Consider the following 25,187-nt stretch of genomic DNA (forward strand, 5'->3'; position numbering starts at 1 on the left):
CTTTGGTAATAACAAACTTTGATTTTTTGAAGTTGGATTTTATTTTGGGAAATAACCAGAAGGCCTATGGAGTCCTAGCTTATTAATATAACAGGTGAGCACTTTGGGGAATTCTGTTTTTGCTAAGATTGTATGCTAGAACTATTAGGCACTGAGGCTGATTTTTATTGTGTATCTCATGAACTGCTTTTAAAGAAAACATCAAAAGAGACATTACAGAAACGTGTTGAGAAATGAAAGAATTGGAATAACTCTATAACTTCCTGAGGTGACTTTCTGTGCAGAACAACATGATTTGAATGTAGTAAGTCCTGTTATTTTGTTTCTTGGGGGCTTTGTCCCTTTAATGTGCTGTCATATTTTATGCATTAAATATAGTTAATATTTTTTAATTCAAAAAGGACTTAGGCTGCATTAACAGCTCTGTTTTTAATTTGAACATTAGTTCGTATATTACTGGATATGTGAAGATGTACCTGTTAATAGGGGACCCAGTAAATAGAAGGTGTCAGGGTAAACTTTTTTTCCTAAGCATAAATGAATGGTTATAAGTGCCATTTGAAATTCTGAATATCGACAAGATAGTTGGATTTTGGTAATTGTGCAGTCTGAGAAGCTTTGCTCTCAGTAACTGCGAGAGTTTATTCTATTCGCTACTATTCCTCCTCTGATTCACCCTTAAGTAGTAATTTACTCTTGAGGAAAGGGGAAAGCTCTGTTCTTGAGGCCATTATGATAAGAAAGGTTTGGTTTGTTAGTGACATTACCTATGATGTGACACCTGAGGCAAAATACTTGGTGTAAGTCAGCTTCATGAATTATCTACTGCTTCTCTCTTGGTTCCGCCTCCCAAAATTAATGATGCCATTTTTATTCTTGTGATTTTCTCCCTGCAACTCCCTAAGTGTTCTGTTAGATACTTTGGAAATGGTTGTTCTCGCCAGGATCTGCCCTGTTACTGTTGTGAGTTAGTGATGGGTCTCCGACTAAAATTTGTTCTCTGGATGCTTGTCCATTGTCTTTCTTTGTAATGTTTTCTCAGCTGCCTGATTGAATATATCCGCCCCAAGGACTGGTTACAGAAATATTGCAGTGCATTATCCAACCTAAGCCTTTTTTTATTTTCTTGCAAGTGAGCATTTAAGCATATAAATAATACATATTATAGAAACAATATTTAGAGCACTGGGTAAGAAGGGAATTGCTTTCATGCTAGAGTATTATACAACTTTGACAATGGGATCTCTTCATTTTCTAAATCAGAGATTCTTGCGTACTTTAGAATCCATTTCAGTACACTATAGACCTTTAAAAATTACAAATAAATTGAGGTGGGTTTTTTTTCAGAACTGACTTGGAGAATTTCATTGTACTTCATAAGGTAACTGGTGTCATACTGGAGTCCTGAGCCAGAGTCCGTCAAGACTCATTGAACCACACACGCACAGAAGGCTTTTGATAGAGCATGTTTTTAACTTTAAAATAATTACCTTGCTGATCTGGAGACCTTTGAAAAGTCCATAAAGTTAATTACACCATGAGACACACCCTCTGCTCAGCTGCTTAAATACTGTATCAGTATTACAGGGTTCCTTTGTTAAAATCAATGTGGTTGAAGTACAATATTATAGTAATACGCAGTTCATTGTGTGCAGGCATTTATAAAGTAAGATGATAGTAGTAACTACACAGTTGTTAAAAAGTTCAGGACTTTTTGCTATTGTATCATTAAGATAGGGAGGCTTTGGGAACTTGGTACATTTTTGCATACTTTGGGTTGGTGCTACCTGACAATTGTCCTAAATTATTTAGTCCATTGCCCTTGTATCATATGATTCTTTGACTTTACATTGTTGATTTAGTTCTGTGACTTATAAAAAGATCTAAGAACCTTTTGTAAGTATTTTAAGGTCAGCAGTTAATGATAATCAGAGTTAACAAGAGCTGCTTACTTACGTGCCAGATACTAGTGTAAGCACGTGACATGTATTACTTAAAGCTCTCAACAAACCAGTGAGGTGGAGACTTTTATTATCCTCATTTTACAGATGAGGAAACTGAGCTAGGAGAAGTTACCCAGGGTCATACACTAGTAGTAAGTGGTAGAACTTAGATAGGTAAGTGGGTAGGTAACTACATAGACAGGTAGATAGATAGGAAAAAGTAGAGATGTTAAGATCAGTAAGGGGATATTAGTGAGAGAGATAATAGTTCACTGGCTGCCTGCTATGGTCTAGGCATTTTGTTGGGCAGTGAGGAAACAAACACAAGACTCTAGTCCAGCCCTCGTGGAAACCACATTTGTTCATGGAATGTCAAAATATAAGTAATTAATGATGCAGTGTGAACATTCTATAAAATTGATATATGTATGAAGTCTATAAAAATAGACTAGAGGAAGGAATCAGACTTGTGAAGGAGACTGAGGTGAAGGGATATTTCACAGAGGAGATGACTTTTGTTTGAACACAACTAGAATGCTCTTCGAGGACAAAGACCATGTGTTTCCAACTTTGTGTCTCCAGATCCCTAGCAAAGCGCCGGGAGGTAATGAATGCTCAGTAAATGTTGGACAGATAAATGGTGGCAGTCTGGCCAGCGAAGCAGATGTGGGGGAAGAGCATTGGAGGAGATGCCCTGCTTCCTCCACCCCTTGCCCCATTGAAAGCATGGGGGCAAGTGGACACGTGTTGTGCTCTTCTGAGATAGGACTTTGGGTGTGTCATTGGGAAGTGGCATGTTTGGGATTGTGACTGTCATCCTTTCACTTGGACCGCATCCCCTGGTGGGAATAGTCCCTACTCCCAACTTCCTCAGAACACCTGCTTTGAATCCTACCCTTATTTCAAGGCCTTGGTAAAAACCACACTTCCTCCATGGAGCTTTCCCAGCAACTGCCATGCAGGTACTCTCTCCTTTCTCCGGAGTCCCAGCACTCTTTGTCTCTACCACTCATTTGCCACTTAATAACCTATTGTCTTAGGTCACCTCTTTAATTATTATCTGTTGTTTAAATTTTCCTGTGTTGTTCTCCAATTCTTACTATGAAAAGAATCTCAGAAATCATCTGCTAACCTTCCCATTGATAAAGAGGAACTGGAAGCTCAAAGAGTTGAAAAGAATTGTACAGATCAGATAAGCAGTTAGACTGAGTCTACCCCCAGAGCCTGATCCATGCTATCTGGGTACTCCGCTTTCTCCTGAACTCGATAGTAAGTTTGTGGAGGCGAGGAACCGTGTATCACACTTAGTGTGGGCCAAGTAGCTGCCCAGAGACATTTGTCAATGAAAGAATGAATGCCACTTGGGCTCTCTGACTGATGTAAAGATAATGTGGTTCCCAACTTATAATAACATCTGGGGGATAAGAGTAAGACCTCAGCCATTAGATAATGTTTGTTCAGAAATAATATCAGAAGAGCAACTACTGGATACTTTTCCTGTTAATTTCACCAGGACTACTGTTAAAGATGGCCAGTTGATTCATTGTTTAAAACTCACTTGAACAACTCAGTCAGCTTTATATATTTCTGACAGTTTAAACTTAGGTTGCTTATTTTTAAGTTGTGATTAGAAGTTAGTCTAAGTTATTTTCCAATATAAAAAAATAGTTTTCTTAATTTAATAATTTTTGCTTCACAGTGACATAATTAAGGATGGAGTTAGATCCCACAGTGCCCTTGGAATTGCTAAGTGAGAAATCCTTCTCTGACTCAAAAGGAGGCTTACTGGTGACAAACTCTGCTGTCCCCAGCATTCTTATCAGAGATTCAGCTGAGGTGGAGCCTTCTAAATGCATTCTTAAGTGGGAAGTGAGTGAAAGAGTTAGGTATGAGGTTATTGCTAAATAGGAATAGCCATGACTTATACAGGATTCATTACAGAGAAACCAACACAGTAGACCCTTGTGATTCATTGATTTAACATTCACAAATTCAGTTATTCGTGAAACAGTGACCAAGAAGATCCGTGACATGTAGTAATTTGTCATTTGAATCAGGTGTGCCGTGAAGTACCTGTGCGAGGAACAAATCGCTTGGCTGGTAATAAACCAAATACCCAGTAGGTTTTTAGCTCATTACCACGTGTGTAGGAAGCTGTGAACTGGTCAAAACTTCTTTCTTTCTAAAAGAAAACCAGGAGGAAGAGGAGTAAAGAAGTCCTAGAAAGTAATGGTTCCTTACCAGAAAACAGAAATCTGGGACAAATTAAAAAGCTGGTGTGCTGTATTTGGCAGTAGATTGAATCTCTGAAATGCCTGGTACAAAAACAGGGAAGAGCAGTTCCTAGAAATGCTTCCATACGTGTTCCGGCCGGTGTGTTACTGCACTTTCTGGAGCAACTGTGGCAGCATGCACCAATTAGTGTGTGCAGAGACCTCAAGAATTATCTCTTATGGAAATCCTGAGTCTGTATTTCCATGCCTTTTTTGTTTTTTGGGGGTTTTTTTGGATTCCCAGTATGACGGAATAGCCTTAAATTGCACCATTAATCTTGCAGATCAGCTGAGATGTCTCAAATCTCCTGTTGCTTAAGGCTTTAAGATCAGGTAGAATTCCTAGCATATATCCATAGCCACTTGTATCAAATACTGTTTTTTCTTTCTTTCTTTTTTAGAAAGGGAGGGAGGAGGAGCAGGAGAGGCAGAAAGAGAATGAGACTCTTAAGCAGGCTCCATGCCCAGCACGGGGCGACATGGGGCTCAGTCTCACAACCCTGAGATCATGACTTGAGCCTAAATCAAGAGTTGGATGCTTAACCAGCTGAGCCACCCAGGTGCCCCAAGAGTCTGTTTTTGTTTCTTAACAGGAACAACAACAAAACACTGTGGAATAGAAATTCACGTAAAACCAACCAGTAAGCTCCGGAATCGCTAGAGAAAACCTGTGGGATTACTGCTCTCCCTTGTTTATACCTGACCTCCTTTGAGGCTCCCTTTCCCCCTTCCAAGGCAATTTTTTATACTCTCAGGTGTAATATGGGCAAAGGATAGTATTAACAAAAACCCTGAATTCTAAAAAGTGGCTTTTCTGAACATAGCTATGACTTCACAACAGGAAAATAGTAAGAAAAGGAAGAGGGGAAAATGGAGAAGGAATAGAGAAGGCAGACATTCTCTTCATTGGCTGCACAAAGGATCCGCAGTTCCTTGGAAAGACTGGGCCAGCAGAAGCCTACACTCAGTATGGGGACAGAGTCTGAATATCACAGGTCACACGTATTAGTAGGATTTCAGCCATCACCAGGTACAGATATCCAGATAAGTTGTGTCCACTGCAAAACCAAGGAGAAGAGCACAGAAGCACTGGTTAACATGTGAGGAAGCAATGGCAGCATGAAGGGGTTTTACAGACAGAGGGCTTTCCAGAACTTAATTCTGAGTTAAAGAGGCTACACCAAGTCAAGATTCTGAAAGCAGATACTCAGCTTCCACATGAGGCTTTCTTCCATCTTGAATGCTGAGAGACACTGTCTGGTATTTATTACCAGCTGCTCTGGTCTTAGAATTTCTACTTTTCTATGACTCGCTTTCATTTTCTGAATGAACTGGGGGAAATTGCCAGAGGTCTAAATAAACTTCCTGGGGATTGGGTTGTTACAGAGGAACCCTGTCTTAGGAAGCCCTGTGGTGCTCCACATGGGAGCTGTCTCCTTCCAGGTTGCCAGTCCCAAGTCCCGTGGTGTGCCCAGAGATTCCGTCTTGGTGAGCCTGCCATTCCTCCCATTCCCAGTGTATTTGTTATCTGTGTCTGAGAGGACAAGGCTCTCTGCCTGTATGGCCAAGTAGCCTATCAGCACCTATGTGGTGGACAGCACCACAGCTACCCTATGACCAGAGGTTGCTCTTCTGACCTTTCTTACGCACTCTACTTAGAAAGGGTTACTTTTTTTTTGGTTTGGTTTGTATATTTAACTGATTTCATAATAAAGGAGCTTTGTAATCAAAATTTTAAGCTAGATTCTGAGCAATTTTAAGTATTGCAGAAAAGATGAATAACTGTCAGGGGAAGGTGCAGACTACAGACCAAAGGACGAGAATGTTTGTATGACCATATGTCTTGGTGGAACCAATGTAAAATTACCCAGGAGACCTGGCTTCTGGCCCTGCCATGCCATTCGTTAGCCGTTAGCCAAATGACCCCTTGGGCAAATCATTTGGTTTTGCTAGACCACCGTTTTTTCCACTTACATGTAAGAATTTCTGGCTAAGAAAAATTTTCTTTTCCTTTGACAAGTACACGTCCTGTAGATAGAACCATTCCCACATTTTTATGCAAGGACAGGCATATTAATTCCTCTACTTTCTTGTAATTAAATCCTCAAATCTTCAATCCACCTTTATTTTATACTTTAATTATAGGAAGGATTAGATTGATTTGTTGAAATTAGAACATTTCAAAAGAAGTCTAGGCTTTCTGCTTAAAGTTTGCATGCATAGAAATCTAGGCTCCCTGATGACTAAGGGTTCTCTCTATATAGCCTTGCTTAATTATTAAAATATACAACTTATTACAATGTCTCTTACATGGTATTTGATTATTACTTATTTATGGAGTTGATGAATAAATAAGAATCTTCCAGGTACTTTTAACACAAATAAGCAATACAGACAGGTCCTTACACCTGCCTGTATTGCTTATTTGAGTGTTTCTCAAGTGATTCTTCAGAATGCTATATTTACTTTTATTCTTTGAAGGGAAATGTACTTCCCTGTTACACAGTTTATTTTCTTAGAAAAATTATTGTAGAGGTTTCTAGTCCCTGCGTCGCTATAACCGTTCTCCTCTTCTTTGCTAGATACAAAATTTTGGCTACAGATATGGCCACCGAGAATAAAGACTACATTTCCCAGGCTCCCTTGCAGGTAGACGTGGCCATGTGACAAAGTCCAGGCCATGTGAAGGGGGCAGAAGCCATAATGCAACTTCACACAATATACGACTTAGAGTTGTGCCCTTCCCCTTGCATTTTCCTCTCTTTCCACTGGTTGGAAGACTAGATGGACAAGGGCTGTAGAAGTAGGTATTAAGGAGCAAAAAAATGAACTTAGATCCCTAGCAACTCTGTGGGGTCTAGTGCCCCACACATAAGACACACAAAGTTAAATTTCATGAGACTCTTATTCCAAATTATCACAAATTCCCAATTACTGGAGTGTGAATTTGTGAGAGTTGATTCATCATGTACTATTTTGTTCCCTTTAATTCATTCTGGTTAGACTTAATTTATGGAGTCAATATGTACTTGGACGTATTTGAAAATATTTGGAACTATGCTATACCCTTGAAACGCAGTGGCTGCACTAAGCACTATATTCAGTGGCAATAGCCCTAACCTCTCCATGTCATCTAACATAGAGGTCTGAACCGTGTGGCTGCTTTCTCCTGGAGCACCTCTCTGAATTTTATCTCAGGTCTGAGATGGTAGTTCCACGGGGGCTGCTATCTAATGTAGAAGATGGTGGGGGAGGGCCCTAGGTGGTTCAGTCGGTGAAGCTTCCAATTCTTGATTCGGCTCAGGCCATGATCTCAGGGTCATGAGGTCAAGCCCCACGTGGAGCCCGCATTGAGCTGGGCGTCAGGCTCCACACTGGATGCGGAGCCTGCTTACGATTTTCTCTCTCTCCCTCTGCCCTCCCTACCCCCACTTGCACACACACAAGCGAGCACTCTCTTGGGGGAAAAAAAAAACGAACAAATGTAGAAGAGGATGAGATTGGCTGGGACCTCTGTTGTTCAGACCCATCGGGTTCATCAAGCATGTCACTATCCTTTTATACCCAGAGCCAGCTCTAGTACCTATCTACAGAGAGAGAGAGAGAGAGAGCAGCAGCTGTGCCTGGGGGGAGGAGAGATAGTGGTAGAGCTTATAAATGACAAATTTTCAAATAGACATGGTCTAAAGCAGCAGTTCTCAAATCATGGTCCCTGGTCCGCAGCATCAGTAACCTGTGAATTTGTTAGCAATGTACATTCTCAGGCTTCAGCTGAGACCAACTAACTCAGCAACCCGGGAGGCAAGGTTCACAGTCCTCATGCTTTAAAAAGCTGTCTGGCACGCTCAAGTGAGAACCCCTGTTCAAAAGAATGTCAGAAAGCCTGAGAGTGGTAGTTACAATGGCCATATGATGGGAGTACAGAGTCTAGAAAAACTTTGGCTAGAGGAAAACAACCAGGTGGGGAATGAAGTGAGGAACCACACTCTTCAGAGAGAGGAGTAAGACTAGGCGGGGTTCACATCATGCTCCTGAGAGGAGTCTAAATCCTGTACTCCTTCCTGTGTTTGGTACCTGGAGCCTGTCTGGCCTCTGCTTCTTGGTTCAGGCATTTCATGAGCCAAAGGTGGAAGATTGCCTTTATATTGCTCCATGCACAGACTGTGATTCTTAAATCGCTGGCATTTTTGAGTGGAAAAGGTCCCATAAACCCATGCTGACTACGACGAATAAGGAGGGCTCTTCAACGACCTATCAGTCAGCTCGGCAGGCTGAACCTCCCCTTGCCCTGGAAGAGGGTTTTGAGCCAGGAGCCAAGCCCTTTAATGGCTATGAAGAAAAAAAAAGTAGAATTTCCATGTAAGGGCTACCAAGAATATAAGTGCCTATTTAATAAATTATTTTTTGAAATGCCTTTTCCATTTTGGTAGTTGAAGTTTGAAAAATGTTTGGAGTACTATAATTATCATTTCTGGGAAAAAATACACATTGCAGTATTTTTGTTTTTGCTGCAGGTCAAGTTGTCGTGCGGGATGGAAAGTAAACACGTCCCTTTGCTCAGCTGCAGGTCACATATTTGTAGTCTCTGCGTGCCCTCTTGGCGGTCGTGGTAGATGAGGGTTTACGCCGTGGGTACACAAAGAATACAAAGACGGCATAGAAACGTGGGGCCCTTTCAGGGGCTTGGCCCAGCACAAGGCTGATTAGGAAGCTGTCTGCTGGAGCCGAAGGAACGGTCAGAAGGGTGGGCAGGCCTTCAGAGAAAGAGTTGTGGGAAGGGAATGAGGCTGTTCTGAGAGGCGCTGACCACCAGAGGTGGTCTGCAAGGATGAAGCACTTTCTCACCAGGGAAGGCCTTTAATGTTGTGGGTATAAATGCTGGGGATGGGGGGAGGAGGGCTCTGTATGTTTGTTTTGGGGAGGCAGTCATGACCATTAAATTCCATCTTGTCAATTTGACAACTTGGTAAGCCAGGCCCATCAGCACATCTTGAATGCACAGATAGCTGGGGAAGAATCTCCAGGGAAACCTACCTATGCAAGGCAGCTTCCTTCCTTCTCTCCAGACAGAGCAGAGACTGTTTTCTCAAAAAAGTGGCCTTTTTTAAAAAAAGGAATTAATAAAGAAAGTAATAGAAGCTGACAGAGAACCAGGACTTGAGTAAAACTTTCAGCATGCTAAGATGACTGTGTGTGGAGCATGCTAAGGATGTGTGCGTGTGGGGATATAGATGGGTGGGTGGGTGGGTGTGTGTGTGTGTGTGTGTGTGTGTGTGTCAGAATCGGCTTCACCTTTATCAAAAAGAACACTCGTGATGATCACATCCCTGTCCCAGGCATTGTGTGGGGCATTAGGTTTAAAACAAATTTGAGAGGAGAAGTGAGCCAACGTTGAGGGCCTGGGGTATTCCCATGTGTGTATATGTGTGGATCCATGTATACACACACATCACATGTATACGTTTAACATGAAATATTTTTTATATTTACATAGCAGATATATTACATACTTACATAATATAAAAGAATGTGTATATTCTCTTAATCTCCAAAACAGTCTCATAGACTGAGTATTTTTATGCCCCATTGAACGCATAAGTATACTGAGTATTCTGAGGTCAGTCTGACTCAAAGCCTAGACTATTTGTAATAATTGAGGATGATGATGATAGGAGCGATTCTCTTTTGGACACTTAGACATGCCAGGCAGAGAACTATTTGCAGTATATATTATCTCGCTTAACTCTCATAACAATCCTTTTTTTTTTTTTTTTTTAAGATTTTCATTTATTCATGAGAGAGAGAGAGGCAGAGGCAGAGGGAGAAGCAGGCTCCCCGCGGAATAAGGAGCCCGATGCGGGACTCGATCCCAGGACCCTGGGATCATGACCTGAGCCGAAGGCAGACGCTTAACCGACTGAGCCACCCAGGCGTCCCCATAACAGTCCTTTTATAAGGAAATTTTGACACAGACAGGTGCCGGGAAACTTGTCCAAGATCACACAGCCAGTTGTGGAAGAGCCAAGATTTGAACATAGTTTTTTTTCTGGCTCTCAAATCTTGGTAGTAAGCCAGTAGGTAGACTGATTCCCATATAAGAAAGGTAAAAAAGTATCTAAAAAGTAACCTCTGTTCAATGGCAAGCAAGTGGTACAAACAAGTTATTTTATCTTAAGTAATGAAGGGAGGAAGAGAAAGAGGAAATAAATGGCCGAAATAATTTTTCAAAAATCTACTTCTACATTTTTAGCTACATGGGTTGTGATTTTTTTTTTTCCCCAAGAATGTGCAAACCCTCGTGAGAACTACCACCTGAACAGTTCAGTAGCCTGCTGTTCTTTATCTGTAGCCACTGTTGTCAGACAAAACAGCAGTGTTCTGCAGGACTGTGTGCCCGTCCTTTATTCACGCTGCTCTGTGCCCCCCCTTACTCTTGATACATCTTTTTTTTTTTTAAGAGAGAAAGAGAGCATGCGTGAGTTGGGCAGGGCGGGGGGGAGGGGCAGAGGGAGAGAGAGAATCTCAAGCAGGCTGCACACCCAGTGTGGGGCTTGATGCACGGCTCCATCCCACCACCCTGAGATCATGACCCCAGCTGAAATAGAGTTGGATGCGTAACTGACTGAGTCACCCAGGCACCCCTCTTGATATATTGTTTTGTTCACGTTAAGTATAGTCACTTTCGGGAACTTCCGAAGACCTCTGATTGGCACATAATATTCTTTGGAGTCCTTCTAAAGACTTTTGAAATCCATATACCACCTCTGGGACTCAGGAATTTATTGACAATATTACCGACAGTACCCTTGGTTTTCTGTTCCTGGTTTCTTAGTCTCATAAGATCGCATTTTTCTACTATACTACTAAAACTCTACATTGTTCACAAATCCTGGAGTTTTAAAGAAAAGGACTGGCTCCTCTAATTCAGTAACAATTGTTGGTCCTCCTTAAAGGAGCAGAGACCCGGAGTCCCTGGTTCCATAGGAAGAGCTCGCAGAACTCCTGCCTGGGGGCCATCCACAGAGGACCACCTACAGGGCCAGCCCCCCATTTCACAGATGAGGAACTCCAGACCCTTCCTTCTCTCATCTTTAAAATCTGACGTTTTATTTTTCCAAATCTGTCTCATGATTACACAAAAGAAGAGCCTACTTTGCAGCATCCCTTCCTCAGTGGAGGAAAACTTGAAGTATAGAAAGCAGCCTACCCAAGGTCAGAACCCCTCCGCAAAATAGAGGCTTTGTATTCTGTAATGGATGTTGCCTTCCATTTAAACACCACCCTGGGGAGTTCTTCATTTCTTATGTTTATGCCTCTATGACATTTTCAAACTGTTATGAAGATTCCTCTCAAGATGTTGCTGAACCAACTACACAAATTTAGTTCATTTAAGTTTTCCTCATTAGTCATTTTCCCATTCTCTGATAATTTTCATTTCTTTTTTGTGGGCTTGTGTTTATGGCAAAAAGGGGACGAGGTATTCAGAGAAGTTTATTAGGCAAAATTAGTCTTTTTGAAAGCCATCTTCAGTTCTTTATACATTTATCCAAACCATCCTGAGGCCTTACTTTATTGCCAGATTTTTAAAAATAAATTCATTGTTACATTTTGAAAACGTGTTACTGTGTATGAATATATAAATTTAATTATATGAATGGCAAATCCCTCTGGAAGTAAATTGAATACATGTTCCTGGTGTGAATTAACAGATGATGAAATAAAATGTCTCTGGACTCAGAATTCTAATAACCTTTGGTAAACTGTGATTTAAAATTCAGTAGAACGTACACAGGCCATGTTTGGGATCTAGCTCTTTACTCCCTACCACTTCGGCTATTTTCACTCTTCCCAGGGAGCTCTGATCTTTTCCAAGAAGACTTCAGAGAACCTGTTGATTCAGGTTTCCTAAGAATTAAAGCAACCTCAAATCCCCTGGGAGTGTGAAGTATTGGTGGGGAGAGGTGCCTAGAACAGTGGATCAACTTTAGAAAAGTTGGGGGACTTTACAAAATCCTGATATCAGTGGCCCACTTCCAGTAATCCTGGTTGAATTGGTCTGGGTCGTAGTCTTGAGCTTCTGGATTGTTAAAGCTCCCCAGAGATTCTCGTGTGCTGCCAGGGTGGAGAATCACTGTTCTAGCGCTGTGGTTCTCAGACTGCAGTGTGTATGAGAATTGCATGGAGGGTTTGTTCAGATAGATTGCTGGGCCCCTCTCCCAGAGTTTCTAATTCTGTAGGTCTGCTGTGGAGCCTTAGAATTTGCATTTCTAGCATATCCCCAGGAGAGGTCGATGTGCCTGTCCATGGCCCATGGTTTGAGAACCATTACTTAAGATGGCTGAATCACCTGGAAATCTTGCTAAAATGCAGTTTCTGGTCTGGCCCAAGGGTCTAAGTCTGTACAGCTCCCAAGTGATGTTGATGGTGCTGGTCCAGGGCCCACCCTTTGAGTAGCAAAGCTCTAATCTAAAGCATTATTTTCAACCCAATTCAGTAAGATCTTGCTTAGAAAAGATGTGTGGTCTGGGAGATTCCTGGAGGTACCATGGGGCTCAGCATAGAGCTTGGGCCATTTGGTGGCAGACAGAAATCTGGAGGGCTCAGTGCTTCTTTGGCATTTGGCCGGCTGCCATTTGACAGGATGTTTGAACATGCCCTTGGCAAAGCTCTCTTGTCAATAGGGAACTTCATTGTAAAGATTCCCAGTTTGCTTGGAGGAGTAACACAGTAATTCTCAGCTCTAATCACACAATAGAATCACCGAGGGAGCTATTAAAATAAGAATTTTAATTCCTAGGCCCCTCCCCTAGAAATTCTGATTTAATTGATTTAAGGTGGCATCTAGACAGTGGTATTCTTAAAAGCTTGGGAAGTGATTCTAATGGACAGCTAACATGAGAACCACTAAAGTGTATCTCATGTTGCAGTTTTACAGAGAATTTAATTTTTTTCTTTATATTTGGCTAATTTATATTCTACTGTGATGCAAACTAACTTTATTAGGTAATGAAAACAATTTAATTTGGAACTTTTAAGAAACGGGCATATGTAGATTCCTCACTGTTAAATCCTAAATTCAGAGTAAAAGAGAGTGCTGGGAAAGTACAGCTGGTGTTTCTGAACAAGCTGAAATATGAAATATTTCTGGGACTGTATCAACAAGCCTAATTTTTTCCCCTCGGGGTTATGATTGTGTGCAACAAGTCTTCACCACGAAGCTTGCCAAAAAAGGTTATGATAAAATCATGGAATGTGAATGAAGAGAATTCACAGTGTAACTTTAAAGGAGTCAGTCTCTAAATTTAAAAATGTAGGGATGACATATGTCTTACAATTGTAATAGAAGTTTTCAGAACAAAATAATGCTGGATGCAAAAAGCTCCACCTTTTATTGGGTGATGTCTGCAAGGCCAAGGAGCAAATGAGTTTGGGAGGACAGCTGACCAGAAAGTGTTGAGGACTATACCGAAGACCCTGAACCTCTCTATCTTTGCAAGTTAATTTTCCGTTTCTATATGTGAGCAAACGTGTGGCCATTGACTAAATATACAAGTCCCAGGAAAGCTGATGAGGAAAGGTGAAGTTTCTTTTTGCTTTTGGCGTTGTGGACCAGTGGGAAGATTGTAGGCTTTGGAGCCTCTGCCACCTGCTTTGTGACCTTAGCCAAGCTTCTTAACCTCTCTGTGCCTGGCTCCTCATCTGCCAGGTAGACATGAAGGTGTTATCTCTGTTCACGTGGGGGTAAGAAAAGGAGAGGCACGGTGCCTCACACATAGAAGGTGACCCATTAATAAAGATCGCTTTCATGTCTTTAGCCCAGTCCTGAGAATTGAATCCTTCGTAAGAAACACCTGTCAAAGTACTTTTCTTGTAAGTCTTTATTGGTATTTTCTCCCTGTGAATGACACCAGTTTAAATTTCTTCTTAATAATTTTGAGGTGTATTTTCTGTTTGGAGAGTTCTTGCCTTAGCACCTTGATTCTTGCTGGTCCCTGCATCTGAGACACTCCCACCCTGCTGTTTGCATGCCTCTCCTTTCTTTCATTCAGGCCTCTGTGCAGGTGGCAGCCTCAGTGAGACCTGCCCTCGCCCACCTGGTACACCCGCTTTGCCGATTCTGCTTCGGGACATTTATCACCGCCTGACAGCGCACCGTGTAGCTCTTTGAGTAGTGTCTTGCTCTGGAATTGTGAACCTAGGAGGGCAAGGACTTGGTTTTATTCTCATCTCGAAGCTCTGTGCCCAAGAACGCCTGGCACATTGAAGTCCTTCAGTAAATATTTGTCAGATGAATGAGTGAGAGAAGGGTGTGAGGAGGGAGATTACCAGCGTGAGATGTAGGGAAAACAGCGGTCCCAGGCTCCTCCCCTCCTTACTCTGTGCTCTACCTACTCAATTCTGTGATGATCAAGTCTGAGCCAAACTTGGCATCCCTTGAAATATCTCTGTGGTTGCAGCTCCCAAGGATTGTGTCAGAAAGACCATGTGCTGCCTGAGTGCGTTTGTATGTGTGAGAATCAGGATAGATTTCAGGAAAAGGACGGGAGGGAACACTCAGCAGTGTTGACTTTGTAGTCGGTTGACTGTCTAAATTTCAGTCTGTTTCATGCTGCCTGTTTTCCATTAACAAGGGTGCAGCATTTTAAGGGACATTTTAAGGGATTTTGAAAGAGGAGGAAGGCTTCGATATCAGATGTGTGGGACTCTGCAAAAATCAGATAGGATGAGAATCTGGCAATATAATGTTTCTCTCTCTCTTTTTTTTTTTTCTCCTCCCATCTAGTAGTTTTTGTTTTGGCTTTGGTTTTATTTAAATCCGTGTTTAAGCAGAAAATCTTGAATGTGATTGCTACTTGTAGATCATGATTGTAATTTCCCTGTTGACCTATGGACCTGGAGAAGATCTACAACTAGCCAACATGGTCACACAGGTTCAAGTGACTAAGATTGATGTATACTTTATTGTAAAATCATTCTAATATGGTTGACCGTGTCAATATTTTAAGGGCTAACCTCTTAAAGGAAGATAATTAATATGATGAAAGAAGCTATTTTCTCTTGGTGACCTCTGTTACAAGCGATACTTTCACTTTAATCTTTCTGTACCGGGGGCAGTTTTTGTTCTTTTTTTTTAAGATGCCAGTTGCAAAGTGTTGCCAAGGCAACCAGACTGAAAAGCTTGTTAATTAACTTAATTATAATATATAGATTTGTTAGACACCATAGGGAAAGAGGAGAGGCTTCCTTTCAAGTGGATGAAATTTAAAATTCAGAGGTAATACCAGAAAAACCTTCTAAATGAGGGAAAATACATGTGTGGCTGTAGTGTTCTCCTTATTTTCTTCATGGAAGAGAGATGGAACGGAGGCATAGATGAATAAATGAAATCTACAGGATGAATTAATTTAGAAATGGGGCTGAGAAAAGAAATATCAGAAAGGCACTTCCTGAGGCTATGGTAACCGTAGTTGGGTATAAGCCACAGGTGAGGACTGGTTGGAGAAGATGCTGGTTAGTAGGGGTTCTGGATAATCCATCGAGACATGAACAGAGGGTTGAAAGAAGAGGAAAGCCAAGAATGTTAACAATTTAAAAAAAGATACAAATCTTAGAAACCTAGATTCTTCGAAAGCATCATTTTACAACTTGCCAAGTCAGTATAATGGGCTTGAATCTTATGCCTGCTAGTCATGGAGTGAACACAACCTTAAAGCTTTAAAGTAAAAACTGTTGGAGATACAAGAAGTTACTGGTTCATAGTGGATGATTTTAATAGATCCTTCTTGGAAATTAAAAAAGAGGAGATGTAAGTGATCTGAATGTCATAATTAAGCTTGATTTTATAGATTTGCAAGTTTACATCCAATAAACAGAGAATACATGTTCTTTTCAAATACCCATATTTTTTTTTTTTAAAGAATTTATTTGAGACAGAGAGAATGAGAGACAGAGAGCATGAGAGGGAGGAGGGTCAGAGGGAGAAGCAGGCTCCCTGCTGAGCAGGGAGCCCAATGCGGGACTCGATCCCGGGACTCCAGGATCATGACCTGAGCCGAAGGCAGTCGCTTAACCGACTGAGCCACCCAGGCGCCCAAATACCCATATATTTTAAAGTTGACCTTAGACCACATGTGTATACACTTGTGCCGAAACACATACATACACACAAACACAAATTCAAGAAATTAACAGAAGTAGAAAATTGTACAGCCTACATTCTCTGCAACAAAACAATAAAATTATAAAAATTAAAATCAAGAGGAAAGCCAAAAATACTTATGCAGAAATGTAATAGCATTCTTCTATAAAGTCTTCAGTTGAGGGAATCAAAGTTGAATTATAGATCATTTAAGAAATGAGTTTACATTGAGAGTAATGCATATCAAAAAATCAGAATATAACTAAAGCAATATTTGGCCTAAAGTATTAAAATCACAGTTGAAATTATTTGCATTTCTAAGAAAATAGAGGCAATAGAAGAGAACTAAGCACTAGAGAAAAATCAGTGAAATAATCTGGAAGACGAAGAAGGAAGAGATTCAAAAACTAACAGAACTGATGAACACATAAACTACAAAAACAGAATGCTTGGTCATAAAACCTGAAATGAATTTGAAAATCTAGATAAATTAGATCTAGATAAATTAGACACTCAGCAGTGTCTGTACAGATGATTCTAAAAGAGGTAGAATGCCTGAAATCTAATAATCAAAGAAAACTGTCTCTTCTTCCTTTAAAAAAAAAACAAAACAAAAAAAAACGGAGTTCTGATAGTTTCACAATTGGGTTGTATGAAAAATTCAACAAATGCATAATTCCTATGTTATTTAAAATGTTTTACAGCAGAGTAAGGTAGAATGAAAAACAGCTCATTGAACAATTTAGTGTAACGTGGGAACTAAGACTGGATGAGGGCCGTGCACACACACACCCACGCGCACACCAAAGACCTACAGGTGAGTATTATTCAAGCTTATCAATTTAAAAATCTTAATGTTAAGATCCAGCTGGATCTTCAGAAAGAGGCTTTAAGAAAACAAGGATAATTTTAAATCTGCTAATTGATTATATAATAAATTAAAGGGAAAGTCAATATGATCATCTTGAGAAAAGTTGAAAAAGCACTTAATAAGATCTAACCCTCATTTTTAACATTCCTAAATCCCTTCGGACAGTGGTTCAGACTGTGTCTGTATACCTTATCCCATTTGTATTACAAAGGTAGTTCTTGGGAAGTAAATAAATCTCTCAAGGTTTGAACTGCAAAACACATCAGTAGGTGACAACGTTGAGACCGTGAAACATAAAGAGCGGAGTAACTAGGAAGATCTAATATGTTGGGTTATGATGAAAGCATGTTCTATTGAAGCATGTATTTTAAAAGTCTGATTATACATACCACATATTTTGCAGGATGAGAATGTAATAGAATGTGATACAGAATAAGTTAACTGCAGCACATTAACAAGAGTAGGAATTAAGTGCTATTTGCAATTAATGTCACAGAGCTCTTCTTAGGAGACAGTGTGTTTGCCAGATGAACCATCCACAGAATGTACTTCACAGACTCCATCTCCATCAGTCCCCATGCAATCAAGATTCACTTTCTCCTCCTCGGCTCTTTGATTTGTTCTGCCCACACTGATGGGTATCCAAGAGTGGGATTCCTCTTGTGTTCTCTTCTCAAGACAGTTGCTTGGGGTTATCATAGGAAAACAGGATATATGCATTCTCCGTATATCCTACTGCAGCCACACTGGCCTCCTTTCTCTTCCCGGGCATTAGCTATTTCCTCTGCTGGGACGCTCTTCTCCCAGATCGCTCCATGGCCCTCCCTCTCCCTCCTTCAAGTCTTTGTTCAAACATTGGCTCCTCAGTGATGCCTGTTCTGACCAAATTGCAGCTGTCCCCCACCTCCATGCATTCAGATTCCCCCTTATTCGGTTCCATTTTCTTTTCCCCATGGTACTGACACCCTCTGCTACTACACAGTGGGCTCATTTATGATGTTTGTTCTTTATTTTGTTATTTCTCTCCACTGTGCTATAAACTATATGAGGGCAGGAATCTGTGCTTGTTCTCTTTATGGTGCATCCCAAGGTGCTAGAACAGCAGGTGCTTAATAATTTTTTAATGAATTTACTAGAACTGTGAGTATGAAGGCTTTCCTCCAGTGTTCTTTGATTAGCCAGGAAGTAGACAAGGAAGAGGGTCAGTGAAATGAATGATACAGCAGTCAAGGTAGGAATGGCATGAGGAACACTTGGTTTTGGAAATGGTCTATCTACAAAGCAGACTATAATTTTTTGTTTAGAAGACTAAACTAGGTGATCTGGATCTGACCCTGCTTTTGTGATTCTGTATGGGTTTTACTGTAGGAAAGACAGAGCTAACGATAACGTACCACCATTCCACATGGCATCATTTTCACCCAGTATTTTCTGAACTTCCCTCATCTGCCCCAGAGATCATGGGACTTTGATGATGTGCTTTGGGTTTGTTTCAGCCTTTTCCTCAAGGACATGATGTTGGTGCAGGTTTCTTAAAAGCTTAAACCAAGAGACACCGCTGTGGACTGGGGCTAAGGCTTTGCTTGACTTATATTTCTTATCTTTTAAAGTGGAGATGCAGCAGTGGACAGTACATAATACCGGAAAAAGGAGAGAGGGGCATTTGGTGGATCTCTGCTAGGGATAGATAACGCCAGATGGTGTTTGGGGAAATTACATGGGAACATAGCTCATTCTCCATCTTGCTGAGCTTCCACATCATAGAATCCTAGGATCTGAATAAGTTCATCTCTTCAGAATTCAGGGCTCGGAGATGGAGTTCTTCATGCTGATTATCACATACCTTATCCCCAGTCCCTGCAGTAGCCAGGATTTATTCCTGGGTCTGTTTCAGGGTTTTAAACATACACTGTTTTCAGAGAGCAGCCCTTAAAACTCCTTTTAAACTCAAAGATCTTCTGGTCAGTCAGTGATGAAGTCCAGTTCCCAGAGTCTGCACGTCATGCAGGCACCTGCCTGCAGCCCTCTTGATTTTGGTCCGTGAGCCGGACATCGATTATTCACAGGTGAGCGGGAAGGTGGAGAAGGCCACTGAAGCCTCACACCCCCCGTGTCGCAAGCGGATCTCAGGGGAGATTTTCACGGCCGGCTAAGCTGAGTGTGACGGTTTCCGCCAGAGTTCTTTCTCTCCCCTTCTCTTCGGTCCATGAATAGATCCTCAGGACTGCCCATGCTTCCTACGCCAGTGCCCCACGCTGCCCCCGGGCATGTGCTAAATTCTTTCTCTCCCATTTAGAAGAGAAGCCAGATTGCTCCAAGGCCCGCTGTGAAGTCCAGTTCTCTCCACGGTGTCCTGAAGATTCCGTTCTGATCGAGGGCTATGCTCCCCCCGGGGAGTGCTGCCCCTTACCCAGCCGCTGCGTGTGCGACCCTGCGGGCTGCCTGCGCAAAGTCTGCCAGCCGGGATACCTGAACATACTGGTGTCCAAAGCCTCAGGGAAGCCGGGAGAGTGTTGTGACCTCTATGAGTGCAAACCAGGTACGCGCGGGCATCGCCTCAGCAGCCTTGCTGCTTTGTGTCACCGGGTCGCAGGGTCGCAGCCCCCTCTGCCGCTGCCGTCTCCCCCCTCCCCCTGGGAAGATGGGCACACCTGCCACTTTGGGTCATGGCAGCCTGATGTCTGGCCTTCCAGTCAGAGTGCCAGAGTGATCATCCACTGGTACGGAAGCACCTGCAGATAGGGACCGTCTTTGTTTCTTCTCTTCTCTTTCTTTTCCTTCTAAGTATGCTTGACCGGGGAAGCGGGGTTGAAATTTATGGTCCTCTAGCTCCGTGCTTCATTCCCCCCCAGAGAAGATCAGAGCCCTCACTTGTAGATGTATCGATCACCTTATTCCACGTAAAGACAATCATCATATGTAAACAGCAAGTTATGTTTAGATAAATATACGCATCAGAATGCTAGATGTGTTGTCATGAAATTCTCCGCCCCAGTCTTTCTCCCTGCCAGCCCCCACCGTCCCTCCGCTGACTTGATGGCATGTGCTGAGACTTCTTAGACTGTTCACTCACCTTCCTTGCTACATTTGATTTGTTGTCCTTTCACAGCTACTTCTTGCTTTATTATTATTTCTAACATCCTTGTTCTTGTGGCATTTCTAATGTGGTCTGTGAACAGGTCTAGACGATAGTGATTTTCCTGTTTGCAAGTTTCTAACTGTTGGGTCAGAGGTTTTTCTTTGTTTTTTTTCCCCTACTGCTAGATAAATGCCTGAAGCCAAACAATCCCTTGTCCGTCTCTTGCCGTGTCCCACGAGAAGCGCCTCTGGCTGGCTGACTCTCTCCAGCCACGTAACCACCACTGGTGCCCTTCTCATTCTCCCCCATCATCTTCATAGGACAGCTTAGAGGGCTTAGGAAGGGCTAAGAGGACTTCATCCACTTAGCCCTTCATCCAGTTGTTAATTAACAAGTCCTGGCACTGATAAGGGACACATTGCAGTTCTCTACTGTTGGTTGAAATAAAAATGTCATTGCTAGGAGAGGGTTCTGGGACGCAAGGAACCTGCAGCCCTTTGCGAAGGGCCAGAGTTTCGTGCTGGGACTCGAAATGCAAGTAAATGTAACAGTAAATGGTGCTTCTGTTTGCCCCTCTCAGTTTTCAGCGTGGACTGCAGCACCGTGGAGTGCCCCTCCGTTCAGCAGGCCGTGTGCCCTCTGGACAGCTACGAGACTCAAGTCCGACTCACAGCGGACGGTTGCTGCACCCTGCCCACAAGGTTGGTTTGTCATCGGTTTATCAGCTTTTCTCCTTGGTCTTGTGCGTTAGCACGGATTCAGGCATGCAGTTTGTTTCCCCTAAGTATCAGGGAAACCTAAAATTCTCCTGTTTGTGGGGAGAAATCAGAACTGTGACTGCGACTTGGTGTTTACATGTATCGTTCCTTGGATCAAAGCCAGCTGTCATCAGGTTAAGTCACTAAGCCTTCTGGATTCTTCAGTATCGGGGTAGCTGTGCACTTTCGCAGGCTGGGAACTGTCCAGGCAAGTATGTCCCTCAGCAGGATGCACTCAGGGAGGCAGCAAGGTGTGGATCAGAGTAGGCATGTCATTTGATCCTCCACAGTGAATCTTACAGGTACTTCACCATTGTGTCCAATGGGATGAAACGCTGCCTGCCTCACGGAACTGTTCCCCACGGATCCTTACCGTTTGCAGTCACACATCTACCCAGACCTGTTACTTGCTGAGGCAGAGAGGAGTCTGAATTCTTTTGATGCCTTCTAGGAACAGACACAGCTCTCTTTGGCTTGCTGGGGAAAAAGGTGCTGTCGTTTTAGTCCTAGTAGCAGGACATCCACTTAGCCCTACAGGATGAGGCTCACTCCAGAGCATGACGTCTCCAGGTCTTGTCCTAGACAGTCTTCAGAGCACCACCGTGGAGCTGGCCCTTTGTGCTTGGCTTTGGGGAAGACTATGCTTGGAAACATGGAGTTTATATTCTGTTTCTCCTGCTGAGATGCCCTCCCCTTTTCCCTGCCGTGACCTCTCCTCCGTCTTTCCCAGGCTGATAAGGCATCGTTTTGACTAAGTCAATTCATTTCTTTCTATTCTGCTCTACATTTAATATCCACGGTTGAAAGGGTGCCTTCTTTTGCTCCCTTTCTAACCTCTGTCTGTCCCAATCCCAGTCCAGTGGCAGGCACTTCCCATCTGTGTTGTAGGAGCAGTTGTGATTTTACAAATGGCCTGATAAGATAGGAATATATATGGTCCCTAAGTGCCAGTTATGGAGTGTAGACATCCAGAGTGTGTTCTGATAATTACTCTTCTTTTCTTCTCTTAAAATACATTAGTTTTCCCCTACCCTTTGTCCTGTCAGAAGCTGTAAGAGTGGGGTGCCTGGGTGGCTCAGTCAGTTAAGCGTCTGCCTTCGGCTCAGGTCATGATCCCAGGGTCCTGGGATCAAGCCCCACATCGGGCTCCCTGCTCAGCGGGGAGCCTGCTTCTCCCTCTGCCTCTGTCGCTCCTCCTGCTTGTGCTTTCTCTCTTTCCCTGTCTCTCTCAAAATTAATAAAAAATATTAAAAAAAAAAAAAAAAAGCTCTTGGAGTCTCTCAGATATATTTTACACCACTTGTCCTATCCTTTATACTGTATCATAAAGGAGATACAAAGGTTTTTATGAAGGTAACCTACCAACAGTGGTGCAGCCCCTTCTTATGACATTATTATGTGAAAATGTATCTGAAGATGCTTGGAAACGGTGAAGCACTGTGCAAATATAAGGTATTACCAATCAGTAATGGAGGATGAGGGAGTGCTACTAACAGTAACAGATGTCCCTTCAAGGTCTTCATGAAAAGGAAGGTGGCACATTACATTACAGAACCTAATTAATCAAAACTGAGCCAGTTGTTAATTAACAAGTCCTTCAGTGAGGAAAAGGGACAATTCTCAAGTCACTCTTATAAATGTTAACATTATACCATCTGCATGTAGGAGGCACAGTAGGTTATTTTTCAGTCCCTCTAGGGGGTCAAAGTGGGTCAAAGCTACTGGAAGACATATTTAATCACAGTTTAAGGAAAAAAATTTTCTCACAACTAATGATGTACAGTGATGAATTGGGCTGCTTCCTGAGCTCCCCGGAGCTGGAGAGATTTCTTTCCGTCTGGATGGCCACCTGCCAGCAATGCTTAGAAGAAATGTTGCATTGGAAAGGAGGTTGAACTTAGATGTCTTCCGTTTTATCTCCAAGCTTCTGTGAGTCTTGTAAACATAAACCTTAGGATGGTTATTATTGTGTTGACATAATTTTGACATTGGCATTCAGGACTAAAGAATGGTCAGTCAGCTAAAGGTGCCTCTGAGGAAGAAATTGAAAACAGAGAAGGAAGTCGTTCAAAATCCCACTGTAAATTATTTGCAGGGAAGGGGTAAGTTCTCACAGCCTTTAGTTTCCTGTATTTTAGATAGTCAGTGACCCCTGCGCACTCCCTGCCCGTTCTCCACATCCATCCTGTGTTCCCACCTGGATGAGACCCCTCCCTGCACTTGCTCACGCAGGCTCACGCTCGTTCACACTCATGCAGGCTCACATGCAGCAGACTCATGCTCGTTCACGCTTATGCTTGTTCCCGCTCATGCTCGCTCACGCAGGCTCAGTTGACTTTCCTGAGAGCCTTCTACAACTTCTGCCCTCCTACAACTTTTGCCTGTCCTCCTTTCAGGACTGCATTTCCTTCTTTTTGAAGTGTTTTCAGTCTTCAGCCCTGAGGATGACTTAGGTACCCTCTGCTGCTTATAAACAAATTCCCATGTATCTCTTTAAGCACTTTTTATAACAAATTGAAATCATTGATTTTTTTTTTTTTTTTTTGGTCAATATTTCCTACTCTGTGATTTTTCAAGGGAAGGGAGTATTTTACAGCCTTTAGTACCTAGAATAGGAATTGCTATAATGTGTCAACTTACATTTGTTGATGAGTGAATGAATGAATGAATGAGTAGGCCCACTCCACGCCATGTTGATTTATTTGTTGAAGAGAAAAGTGAATATTTTTAGTCTCCTGTTATCCTCCTGTTGGGTGGTAATACTACTTCTTGTCTCACTTTAAAAGCCTATGCTTTTTACCCAACATCTTTCTTTATGGCCCACTTCTCAGGACTACAGAAACTCTTCATTCCGAGCACCAAGGTCACCTCTCAAAGCCTTTATCTCTCCCTTCCACCTTTTCTAATATTGTTCACCCAGCAGGACTCCAATTAAATTCCATTTTATCCAAAAGGTCTTCATGCTTCAACCAACACCCATCCTACTCCCTAGGAACTCCTAACATATTCTTTTCTGTGTTGCCAATTAATCACATATTTCCTTGCATTGTTATTTAACTGTTACATGCATAGTCTTGTCTCACCAACTAAGGACATTTCTAGAGGTCAGGAATTGTGTCTTCTTTCTTTTCCTCTGTATATGCCTTAGTACTGAATGAATCAGTAAATGCAGAATATGCTCAGACCATGGCTAAACCTAGTTTAGCATATTAAGTGGGTTCCCACTTACTAAGGAGGATGATAGGTCATACTTTGGCAAGAGAATAAAAACCCAAACAATCCATGTGAAAATGGAAATAAAAACAAGAGAGCCTAATATGGAATAATCACAGTATTTTAAGAGAAAAAAACTTCATAACTTTATTCTTTTGTGTGATTTATGTCTTTAAGAGCATGATGTTTAGGTAAAAAGAGCATTTTGGAATATGTAAAATTCTGTTATAATTGATATTTGCCAGCATGTTTACAAAGAGCATTATTAAGAACTTAGAGCCATTTCATATCAAAAACCAATGATGTGGAGAATTCAGGGGGACAGCCCTTTACAGTTATGGTGAAGGTAAAATATCAGTAGAGCTTTACCTGTTTTGTAAGGATTTATTGGACTTCCAGAGACAAGGAAAGGGGCTTGTGGACTTTCTCTCCCTCACCTTAAAGAACAAATTCCTCCCTTTCATTCCCAGTGAGACTGTTTTACCCATTCAAGCCCCTAACTGTCCTATTTCTGGGTGAATCCTTGTGCAGTTTGTGAATTTTCTTTTGAGTTGTCTGTTTTCAGTTACTCATTCGTTCATCAAGCATAAATTGGGCTCTTAGAAGTGACAGACAGTACCCTCTAGATGTTCTTATTGTGCATGGATCTCTCTCTCCTCTTCTATTCCTGACAAACCCTGGTTTTCCCAGCTTACCTCTGCCCTTTCTACATACAGTTTATCCCTTCTTTGCTTGCTGCATTTCTGCTTTTTCTTAATGGCCCAGCCTTCATTTTCCCCTCTTTTGCTGTCTTTTCCTGAACTTCATCCCATTTTGACATCATTCTTACATGTGATATAATTACCTCCTAACCATTTTTAATTCTTCTTTCCTCAGCTAGGTTTTAGGTTTCCAAGCACCCTGCCAATTCT

At 42.0% G+C, this 25,187-nt stretch overlaps 1 protein-coding gene across 4 annotated transcripts in view; it reads left to right on the forward strand.

The window, feature by feature from the left end:
• Positions 1–25,187, forward strand: part of CRIM1 (cysteine rich transmembrane BMP regulator 1) — a 186,129-nt gene that overhangs the window by 64,057 nt on the left and 96,885 nt on the right. For all 4 annotated transcript variants that reach the window (XM_035000898.1, XM_035000900.1, XM_035000899.1 and 1 more), the window contains exons 3-4: positions 19,523–19,765; positions 20,886–21,006. In XM_035000898.1, the coding sequence (XP_034856789.1) occupies positions 19,523–19,765; positions 20,886–21,006 (364 nt within the window). The remainder of the gene's footprint in view (positions 1–19,522; positions 19,766–20,885; positions 21,007–25,187) is intronic.

The sequence above is a fragment of the Mirounga leonina genome, unplaced genomic scaffold, assembly GCF_011800145.1.
Source record: "Mirounga leonina isolate KUSES-001 unplaced genomic scaffold, KU_Mleo_1.0 Mir_125, whole genome shotgun sequence".
Taxonomy (NCBI): Eukaryota; Metazoa; Chordata; class Mammalia; order Carnivora; family Phocidae; genus Mirounga; species Mirounga leonina.